General features: G+C 38.2%; 1 protein-coding gene across 1 annotated transcript; it reads left to right on the plus strand.

Moving 5' to 3' along the window:
• Positions 1 to 652: 652 nt before the first annotated feature.
• tacr1b (tachykinin receptor 1b) lies at positions 653 to 10960 on the plus strand. Its single transcript, XM_073829821.1, has 5 exons — positions 653 to 1059; positions 2959 to 3153; positions 8362 to 8512; positions 10046 to 10242; positions 10474 to 10960. Exons 1-5 carry the CDS (start codon positions 653 to 655, stop codon positions 10760 to 10762), a joined length of 1239 nt encoding a protein of 412 aa, XP_073685922.1. The 3' UTR covers positions 10763 to 10960.
• The last annotated feature ends 1129 nt before the right edge of the window (positions 10961 to 12089 follow it).

Below are 12089 nucleotides of genomic sequence, written 5' to 3' on the forward strand. Positions count from 1 at the left end.
TCTGAGTAACAGGGATTTTCCAAAAGACTGACTGGACGGAAAGTGCATCAGGTACACAGGAAAAATAAAAAAACGTTTAGTTTCAAACCTGTAAATATGAGAAAGAAAACACAAAACACTTCTTAATATGTATTTTAAAGATTACAATCCATATGGGATACATTTCACCCCACTCTATCGTCAAAATGTATATTTATTTTATCCAATACAATTAGACATATATAATTATGCGCAGTAAGAATGTTTTTTTTTTTTTAGCTTTACATAGATGTGATGCTTTTAAGTTTTCAAATTACTCTAATTGTCTGCTATTTTTATTCGGCTCTTTGTTCTCAAAACACGTCTGAAAGTCAAACAGTGATAAGTGCCGGTAAGGAGGATGTGCGTGTTCACTGGCGCGTGACTGGAAAGATGCAGCGCGCGGTGTCAACCCTGGTTCGACAGTGCGCGGACACGCGAGCCGCAGGAGCGCGTTTGGTGAGACGCGCCGAGTACGCGCTCGCGTTTCAGCCTGCCCTGCAGCGCATTCTGAAGACTCTGGGACAAGACCACTGACATTTCATTTGCTAATTTGTTAATCCTGTTCATCTCGAAACAACAAAAACTTTTCGCTTCTTCGCTGAAATGCTTTTCCTCTTATGTTTTATTGATCATGGATCCTCTCTACATCACTTCGCAAAACTCAAGCGGCAACTGGACCGACGGTTCATTGGTCAATGACACGGACGTGTTCTCGAACCAGTTCGTTCAGCCGGTGTGGCAGATAGTTCTGTGGGCCATCGCGTACTGCTGTATAGTTCTGGTGTCAGTTGTTGGAAATATCACTGTCATCTGGATCATTTTAGCGCATAAGCGCATGAGAACTGTGACCAACTATTTTCTAGTGAACCTTGCGTTCGCAGAGGCTTCTATGTCGGCTTTCAACACCGTTATTAACTTTGTGTATGCAGTGCACAACGAGTGGTACTTCGGACTTATTTACTGCAGATTTCACAACTTCTTTCCAATTGCAGCTGTCTTCGCAAGTATTTACTCCATGACAGCAATAGCACTAGACAGGTGAGCCGTTTGTGTTTTTTGGTACATGTACTATGGTATTCCTTGAAGGACCATGGAGGTCATTGTACATAAATGTCCATGGTATATATCGAATACCATTGTGTTACGATCACTTTACCACAGCAGTGTTGGGTGTAATGCATTACCAAATTATTCGTTACTGAACTTTAATTACAGCCACCTCTGATGTAATACTGTAGAGACCATATAACCTTTCTATATAAAACAGTAGCGAATTTAACATTAAAAAATTACATCTAAAGGTAAAATGTATGTATAAATATAACCTTGAACCTTTAAGTTTAAGAATGATTTCTGGAATTTTATATATTTATTAGAAAGAATTAAAGACCATCCATATCCATGCATTTCTCAAAATTGTCTAAGTAGATATAGAATTTAGAAAGCAACTAGTCAAGTAATGCAACACTTTTTAGAGAGAGTAATTAGTACAGTAATCTAATTACACTGCTGAAGATGTAATTAGTAGTCAATTAGTAACTTTTTTTAGACTAATTTACCCAACACCGTACCAACCAAAGTAATATTTTATAATCCTGAGTATAAAAAATTTACACTACCTGTCAAAAGTTTTTAAATGTTTTTTTTTTTTTTTTAAATAGTCTTTTCTGCTCCCCAAGCCTGCAAATATTTGATCCAAAGTACAGCAAAAACAGTACAATTTTGAAATATTTTTACTATTTAAAATAACTGTTTAACATTTCATTGTTTTAAAATGTAATTTATTCCTGTGGCTTCAAAGCTGAATTTTTAGCATCATTACTTCAGTCGCATGATCCTTCAGAAAACATTCTAATATTTAGATTTTCTGTTCCAAAAAAACATTTATTATTATTATTATTATTATTATTATTGTGTTAAAAACAGCCAAGTAGATTTTTTTCACGTTTCTTTGTTGAATAGAAAGTTCAGAAGAACAGCGTTTATCTGAAATAGAAATCTTCTATAACATTATAAATGTCTTTATCAACCCTTTTGATCAAGCATCCTTGCTAAACACATTAATTTGTAGAATTTATAAATAAATGCTGATCTTTGGATCTTTCTATTTATCATATAATCCTGACAAAATGTACTCAACTGTTTTAAATATTAATAATAATAATAATAATAATAATAATAATAATAATAATAATACACTTTCCTTGAACAGCAAATCAGCATGTTAGAATGATTTCTGAAGGATCATGTGAAACTGAAGACTGCAGTAATGATGCTGAAAATTTAGCTTTGCTTCACAGGAATAAATTACATTTTAAAATATATTCAAATAGAAAACAGTTATTTTAAATAGTAAAAATATTTCACATTTTTACTGATTTTGGTGTACTTTGGATCAAATAAATGCAGGCTTGGTGAGCAGAAGAGACTTAAAAAAAAATCTTGTTCAAACACTTTTGACTGCTAGTGTACAACCCTTTATCTCTGCACCATGTTCATGGTACAGATTGGGGCATTTCTGATTTATAGTATGTTGGGGTTTTTTGTACTATGGTATTTTTATTTTAAGTAAGAGGCAGTCTTACCTTAAGCTCTTTGGAGTACCCTGTAAATGCCTATTCAGTACCATAGTTTTGGCATTTGTGGCACCACCAGTTTTTGAGAGGATGGAATTGAGCCAGTTCATACCTGTGAAGAAACACTGTTAAAACTCAAAACAAAGAACAAAGCCACATCCTTTGTATTTTCTCTGAGAGAACCATTGCTTGCAGGAAAAACCCAACCCACTAAAAAGACAAACTCGGCTAGTTGTCTCACTCACTCCCTAAATCAAATCAGCAGGACTAGGCAAATAATTTAGGGGCAATTCAAGTGGATGATGCTCCTTTGGGTTTGCATAAATAGCAGGTCATTGCCTTTGTTAAACTCCCCCTGCAGGTACATGGCTATCATCCACCCACTCCAGCAGCGCCTGTCGTCCGCTGAGACCAAGCTGGTGGTGGGGGTGATCTGGGCCCTGGCGCTGCTCCTGGCTTTCCCCCAGTACTATTTTTCCAGCACCGCTCAGCTGCCAGGACGTGTCGTGTGCTACATCAACTGGCCGGAGTACAGCGTGTGGGATTTTCAAAAGACGTAAGTGCGTGCTGTCGAAGTCAGTGACAATGTATCTGTAAAATCAAAAGTGTCACACGTGGCAAATACTCAGAGATAAACTTTGTTTTGAACAACCTAAAGTGCATGTTTGTTGGACAGCCTACCTGAAGCATGACATTTGAAAATGTCAAAATGCGCTGGGAACTGGACATGAACTAGTCAATCTCAAAGCCTGAGTGGCACTTCAAAACACCTGAAAGGAATACTTCTGGCCTTTCAAAAATTATATGAAAAAGACAATGATAATTCAAATCCCTCTCGAAGCTCTAAATTGCCCAAAAATGCATACTCACCTCCTCTTCTTTTCCTGCCATTCTGGCACCTTAAGCGAAGGCAACAAACTTTGAAGTTTGTGCAGTGTGGTCTATCTCTTCCTGCAAGTCACTGCCTATTTAAGAAAAACACCAACAACATAACAATGAAAAATCTAACAATGTAATTAAAAACAAGCATAGGGTGCACCCTCAACGGTATTCAGTAGGACCGGTACCATTTGAGTGGCATGGTCTGATTTAAGATATGAATATTTGAAACTGTGGCTAAATAGCACTACACCCCATCCTGCATCTTACTCACATATTTATCAGCTGCTGAATGAGTTTTGATAGATCTTCACACATGGTCAGCGCTCTAATTGCTACCAAATCCGATTCTCCAATATCCTGCCAGTCTGCTGCAATGGCCGCATAGGTGACAGGTGCCGAAGGGATGTGGTTATTTCCATAACAGCTTAGTCGTTCACCCACGCATACAGTCAATCTTCCTGCAGGCTTCCATGTCACTCCAATGCAGAGAGCTTTTATACCTTCTTCAAGTGACATAACCTGTCAGACCTCAGGAATTTGACTTTGCAAGACTAATTTCTTGAGCTTTTGTCTACTCAAACTTTCTTTAAAGGTACAGATAGTCACTGAGGGACCAAGGGCCAGATTTACTAAACAGATACAGATCAGCTCATACAGATACTGTAAAATGAAATTCCAGGAATTTCAAAGACTTTAAGCACTTCTTTTTTTGTTTTGTTTTGTTTCAGAAATCTTACTTATGTCTTCTATTTCAAATTCTAAGAAAAGAGAATTTCAAATAAAAATACACTTATAAAAAATGGCAAAAAATAAAGTGAAGCACATGCAAAATATTACTACTTAAGTTTACTTCACTTTTACTATAGTAAAACCACTAATTTATCTGTGTTGCGTTTTTATAACCGTACTGCTTTAATGATTTGATGTTTTCTACTGTTTAAGAAAAACAAAATCAGAAAAAAAATTATTTGAAACAAATGATTCACAAACCCACATTAAAGTCCCAATCTAAATCAAATGATTTTCGATCCGCGCTAAAAAGATCCGATCTGAAACAAAAGATTTGCAAACCTGCTCCGAAGTTTTGTTCTAAATCAAATGATTCGCGAACCCGCTCCAAAAGTCTAGTCTAAATAAAATTATTCCCGATCCATGCTCTGAAGTTCCCGATCTAAAGCAAAAGATTTGCAAACCCGTTTTGAAGTTCTGATCTACAGCAAAATATTTGCAAACCTGCTCCAAAGTTCCAACCTAAAGCAAAAGATTCACAAACCTGCCCCAAAGATCCAGTCTAAATCAAATGATTCACGATCTGTGCTTCAAAGTTCCAGTCTAAAGCAAAAGATTTGCATATCCAGTTCGAAGTTCGATCTAAAGCAAAATATTTGCAAACCCATTCGAACTTCCATTCTAAATCAAATGATCCAAAGTTCCAATTTAAAGCAAAAGATTTGTGAAACTGCTCTTAAGGTCCAATCTAAATAAAAAGATCTGTAAGCCTGCTCAGAAGTTCTGATGGAAATCAAATGATTCACGATCCCCACTTCAAAGTTCCAATCTAAATAAAATGATTCACGATCCGCGCTTCAAAGTTCCAATCTAAAGCAAAAGATTTGCGAACCTGCTCCAAAGTTCTGATCTGAAGCAAAAGATTGGCGATCCACACTCTGAAGTCCCAATCTCAATGACGACTCACAAATTATCTTTCAGATGAAAAGATTCACAAACCCGCTTTGAAGTTCCGATCTAAATCAAATGATTCGTGCCCCACGGTACAAAGATCTGATCTTAAGCAAAAGATTTGCGAACCCACTCCAAAGTTCCGATCAAAATCAATTCATCAATTCATGCTCCGAAGTAGGGGTGGGCGATATGGTAAAAATATCATATCACGATTTTTTCAAGAAATATCACGATTCACGATTTTATCACGATTCTTTGTCATGTTGGTTTTACTTTTTTACAAGTTGTCTGAGTAGTACAGCCAAATAAATGTTTCAATTTTAAAACCAAAACCTTACAAGGTAACAAAATATAAAATAAAAAGAATGGCAGATATTTAAGCAAAAGTGGGCGAAGACAAAAAATCTTTGTCATTATTTTCTTTGTTTTTAAAAAATAAGAACAAAGATAAGCTACATGTTACAAATACACATACTATACAAATAAAACAAACAGTGCTTTAATTTTCAGGTACAGTCCATGTATTTATCAGTAGCATTCAAGAAATTTAATTAACAAATATAAAAATAAAACACTATATACATTATATACATAAATTATACATAGAAGCAACATTTAAAGCAACTGTATTGAAGTTCTTCAGTCAAGAGCAGTGAGTGATTTTCCTTTGTGTTTTGTTTTATTAGTGTATCATCACCCAAAAATGACAATTCTGTCATCATTTACTCACTCTCGCATTTTTTTAAGCATAAAACATGCTGAACATAAAACTTATTTTGAATAATGTGGGTAACCAAACAGTTGCTGGGTCCCCAGTTACTTCCATATATTTTATTTATTTATTTTAAGTCAGTGGGGACCAGCTACTGTTACCCACATTCTTCAAAATATCTTCTTTTGTGTTAAGCACAAGAAAAAAATTAATAGAGATTTAGGACATGTGAGTGACAACATTTTTGGGTGTACTGTCCCTTTAATGACAATCGGCAGCATGTTTAGCTCTGTCGCAGAGCTGCACGCATCTATACAGGCGCGCATCCGTTTTTCTCTTAACTGTTTACTTTCACTTTAGACAACCGACTGTCTTTATATGTAATCCTTGCGTGTTTTTGACAGTATAAGCAAATTAAACGCCAAAGATAGCTCAGTTTAGTAATCAGGTGCTGTTTGACAGGCTTTTAGCGCACGTGCTTCAGGTTTACGCGCTCATGAAGCGCATGCCAGAACAGCGCGCGGACCAAATGACGTTATTTTACCGGCAAGACTTTGAAGCACATTCAAATAATGTACTTTTGTGATCGCGAATATGAATAAGTGCAGTGTCCCGTGAGTGAATGTACAGTATATAAGGACGGAGGCACACTGTAGCACGATACTACGATATTTATTCAAAAGCAGATCGTGGAGACATTTTAATCGTCCACGATCAAAAATCGTCATATCGCACACCCCTACTCCGAAGTTCCAAACGGAAGTAAAAGATTCACCAACCCACTCTGAAGTTCTGATGAAACAAATGTTTTGCATTCCACCAATCTGAATAATGACTCATGAACCATAATTTCAGATCAGGACTCAGAGCACGGATTGTGAATCATTTGACTTAGATCAGAACTTTGCGTATCACAAATCATTTGATTTAGATTGGAACTTCAAATAGCATATTGCAAATCATTTGATTTGAATCATTCAATTTGAGAAATGATTTACAAACCATTTCTGATCTAAATCGAATTATTTGCGATCCACACTCTGAAGTCCCGCTCTGAAAAATTACTCGCAAACTATAATTTCAGATCAGGATTTGGAGGGCGGATAGCAAATCATTTGACTTAGATTGGAATTTTGTGTATCGCAAATCATTTGATATAGATCGGGACTTCAAATCGCGACAAGCTTAGTTTCACCCATCACTACATGCTTTTTAAAATCATTACAAGTGATGTTGAAATTCGAAAATTAATGTAAAAAGGCCATTGCACACAGAGTACGAAATTTGCATCCGAAATTTTCACAGGTTAAAAAAATAAATACGACCTCACGTTATGTTAATCAAGTTTACACACTTTCGTCCATAATAAAAAATTCGGATCAGGTTCAAGTTTCTTCATTTTTGTATTCCACAACAAGCATTTTGATAGGAAAGGATGGCGAATGTGAGAAAACAAAACAAAAAAAATGCATACGGAAATTTTGGACTTAGTGTGCAATGACCTTAACTCTTCACTGCACATCTTTAGTAAATCCTGACAGTACTATTTTAATGCCAAAAGACACTGTTAGTAAATCTGGCCCTAAATCTTGGTAACACTGACATTTGAGATAAGTAGCTATGATCAGTGGACCCTTTTTAAATGGCTGGTAGATCTTCGAGTGTGTGATGATGGATAACAAGAACGGGACAGAAAGGGGGAAGGAGAGAGAATGGGAGCAGCTAATGTTTTCTTTCACACTCACATATTTTTGCATCTAGAGACACTGAAATCTGCAGGAGTTTGGCAAGTGCACTGCAGGCTTTTGTTTTTAAGCAATCACCCATCATGTTAGCAAAATTGCCTTCTTATTTCACACCACAAAAGCAAAGAAGCATTTTTTAAATGAATCACCTGGACAATTATTCACGCTCACGCTACCGCTCAGTTATGGATGCTTGCAACGAAAAGCAGTTAAGACCTACAACTAATTTGGCTCATTCCAAATGCCATTTCTGTAGGATGTTCAATCATACCAACAAAAGAGAAGGCAGCATTTACATTGTTTTTTTCGGACTGTCTTGTGGGACGTGGATTCGGAACGTTCGTGGTAAAGCGTGAAAGGCCTGCATATATTTTCCCTCTATACCTCTCTGGTGAGGCAAGTGTCTTTCTAGATAAGCCTCAAGCTAATTAGCATGTTGAATTGTACAGCGCTCCGAATGAAAAGAGGCACTGCCACAGTGCTTGAATCCTGTGAGCATTCACAGTTCATGATTCGAAAGTTTTTCCAGCGGTTATTTTTAAGTGGCAACTAATGCGAGAAAACACACGGGACTTGGAGGTGTTGGTGTGTGGCATCCTTTTGTGTAAAAATCTGTGCTCAAAATATGTCTCAACAACTTTGGATCTATTTTCATCTTGGGGTTCTTGTCTTGTTCTCGTTCATTGGCTGCCTCCAATTCCAATTCTCTATCTGGCGTTTTCTGTCTCTTCCTCTCTCACAGGTATTACGTTTGTGTGGTTGTGCTTATCTACTTTCTTCCTTTACTCATCATGGGTTGCGCTTACCTGGTTGTGGGATGCACTCTCTGGGCTGGTGAGATTCCTGGAGACTCTTCGGACCGTTATCGAGAGCAGCTAACCGCCAAACGGAAGGTTGTCAACTGAAGAGCAACTCCCATAAAAGCTTAAATATCAGTTGCCTTGTTGAAAAGACCAGCTTGGATGGATAGTAACCTAGCCACATTTACCTGGCGAAGTTGTTGAACAGTGAAGTTCACTAAATGGACTAACTTTGCTGGTCTTTTCAACAAGACCATGTAGGAATACGACTATGGTTTACTTTTAGATCACTAGGTACAGTGCCTTGCGAACGTATTCATACCTCTTTTTTTTCAGGTTTTGTTATGTTTTTTTCCCCCACAACAATCTACAGTAGTCAACATTTGAAGTGGATCAAAACCTTTCATTAAAGTTGCCCTAAAAACAAAACAATACCCACTCTTGTCTTAAAAAAAAAACATACACCATAATGAATATAGAAATAAAAACTTCAAATGATTCCATTGCATAACAATTTATACCCTATTCTGGGACACTTGAAATTTAACTCAGAAGCATTCATATCACTTATAAATGTTACAACACTTCGAGTGAAGTTAACCTGTGGCAGATTAAAGCTGAAAATGCATATCTGAGATAGAACGAACTGCCTGAGGGGCTCAAAGACAGAACTGTGTCAAAGCACAGATCTATGGAAGAGTTCAAAAGAAATTCTGCAGCATTGAAGGTTCACAGAAGCATGTAGCCTCAATAATCCATAATGGAAGAAGTGTGGAACAAGTGGGACTCTTTCTAGAGTTGGCAAAACTGAGCAATTAATGGAGAATGGTCTTGGTTACACTGGTGACCAAGAAGCTAATGGTCACTCTAGTTGAGCTCCATGATCATATATGCAGATGGGAGAAAATTACAGAAGGACAAACATCACTGCAACACTCCACCAATTTGGTCTTTATGGCAGTGTAGCCAAACTCAATCCTCTCCTCAGTGAAGACACATAAAAACTCACTTAGAATTTGCAGCAAAGCACCTAATGAACTCTCAGTTTGTGAGAAACCAGATTATCTGGTCTATGAACCTCAATTCCAAGCATCATGTTTGGAGGAAACCAGGCACTGCTCATCACCTGCACAGCAGCATCCCAACAGTAAAGTGTGGTGGTAGCAGCCTCATGCTGTGGGGCTGTTTTTCAGCAGCAGGGACTCATCAGAGTAGAAAGGAAAGCTCAACACAGCAAAATATAGAGATAGCCTTAATGAAAACCTAGTCCAGAGCATTCAGAACCTCAGACTTGGCAGAAGGTTCAAAGCTTGTCGCATCATATCAAAAAAACTTGAGGCTGTTAAGGTGCTTCAACTAGGTACCGCGTTAAGGGTGTGAATACTTATGCAATGTACTTACGTCGGTTTTTTTAATTTTAATGAATTTGCAGAGTTGTCACAAATCTGTTTTTGCTTTATCATTATGGTGTATGGAGTGTAGATTGATGTGTGGGAAAAAAAACCCATAAGGCTGCAACATAAAACATGAGAAAAACGAAGGGGTATGAATACTTTCGCAAGGCACTATAAGCAACTAATCCAGTTTTTTACCTTACCTCAACTACTTCTGCTTTAACTTCCGTAGGTGGTGAAGATGATGATTGTCGTTGTGTGCACCTTCGCCATCTGCTGGCTGCCCTACCATGTCTACTTCCTGCTGCACCAGTTCCTTCCTCACTTGTTTGAGGAACGATACATCCAGCAGGTGTACTTAGGAATTATGTGGCTTGCCATGAGCTCCACCATGTACAACCCCATCATTTACTGTCTTCTCAATGACAGGTAAGAGTTGGTTTAGGGGCAGGAGTGTCCTAACTTTGTGCCGGAGGGCCACTGTCCTGCAGAATTTAGCATTGGATGCCAACCAGGCATACTAGAAACATCCAGGCAGGTATGTTGAGGCAAGTTGGAGTTAAACTCTGCAGGACACTGGCCCTCCAGGACCGAGTTTGGACATCCCTGGTTTGGGGGCGAACATTTCAAAGGGGTTTCATCATACAATACTCTGTGCAGGTTTCGAGCTGGATTCCAGCAGGCATTCTCCTGGTGTCCTTGTGTCCCTCAAGGCTCATATGAAGGCCTGGAGCTCAAGTCAACTCGCTATCTTCAGACACAGGCCAGCATTTACCGTGCCAGCCGAATGGAGACCACAGTATCCACAGTGATGCCAGTAATCGAAGGGGACCTTCAGGAGAATACAAATCGATGTTCTATAGATCTCACATCTAACGGTTCTTCACAAAGCGCCTCCAAGACTGTATCAGAGTCATCCAGCTTCTATTCAAGCAACAACTTAGCTTAGGAAGGAATTTAGGAAACACTTTCAGTGTTGAAGTCCCAATCCTGTGAGGAGAAAGGCAAATGATACACGTTACGGGGAATGTCGTAATGTGAGGTACAAACAAACCAAAACAGGTTCTTCATGAGGATGCAAAGCTGTATCACAGTATATGGGTCGATATAATATCTGAACAGTTATCATGGACTGTGGAGCATTAAAGGGCACCTATTATGCAAAATCCACTTTACATGGTGTTTGAACATAAATGTATGTTGGCAGTGAGTGAACATAACCACCCTATAACGACGAAAATCCACATACTCCTTGTTTTTCGATATCTATTAAATCTCATTAGACATGCCGTTTTGATTCTCAATGCAGTGTGATGTCACATTGTTAGGCCCCACCCACAGCTGCTGACTGACAGTTCTGCAGTGCCATAGTTTCCACCCTCAGCGAGTTGTGTTTGGTTGTACGCTATCCTCCATTTTCTCCACGCTCAAGCAGCTGTAACGTCAACAATGTCTTGTAAGCAGTGCCAGTGTTCTGTATTTGGATGCAAGACTGAACTTAAGTCTTCATTTTCTCCGAACATCTGAGCCACTGAGAACGGAGTGGATTACTTTTATTTTTCAAATGCACCTCAAAATCTACCTAAATATATTTATGTGTGTGCAAATCATTTCACTCGACTGCTTTCTCTTAGCTAAAATTTTAACTGTATTTGTGTGTGTAAGTTATCGCGTTGCGCAGTCTGTGCGGTGGTGCAAGCAAATACATCCTCACTTCGCTATCGAGTTGGTCACATGACGCAAACTCTGTAACATTGTGCTGTATTGCACCACTGTCAGTGTGTTTGTACTTCTTTCTACACTTGAAAGAGATATTTTGAACTTGGACTCCAGTAACGTTACCCATTTAAACCGCTAGCCGTCAGCATTTCATACTTCACTTTTAATCTTTTATTTCGACAAAAAAAAACCAGCAGTAGAGCTTTTATTTCGACAGAAAACTCCAGCTTCAGTGAAAACAGGCTTACAAAAACACGTCTCATTACAAATCTAGTGAAATGCTGTAATCATCTGCTGCAAAAATGAAGCATAACTGGTGGCCGTTGCGTTCCAAAAACACGCACTAAACTCACAGCACATGCAATAAACGACTTCACTGCATTCACTGTGAAGTGAGCTGTTCTGAGGAGCGAAAAACACCGGATTGCGTTTGTTTGACACATACTGTGCCAAAGCATAACAGCCAAAAACACAAATTTAAAGACCTTTTATGTTAGAAAAAGTAGTAAATATATTTTAAAAACTACACTTTTGCCCGGAATATCTATCGTTTCATA

This window comes from Garra rufa, chromosome 23, assembly GCF_049309525.1.
Source record: "Garra rufa chromosome 23, GarRuf1.0, whole genome shotgun sequence".
Taxonomy (NCBI): Eukaryota; Metazoa; Chordata; class Actinopteri; order Cypriniformes; family Cyprinidae; genus Garra; species Garra rufa.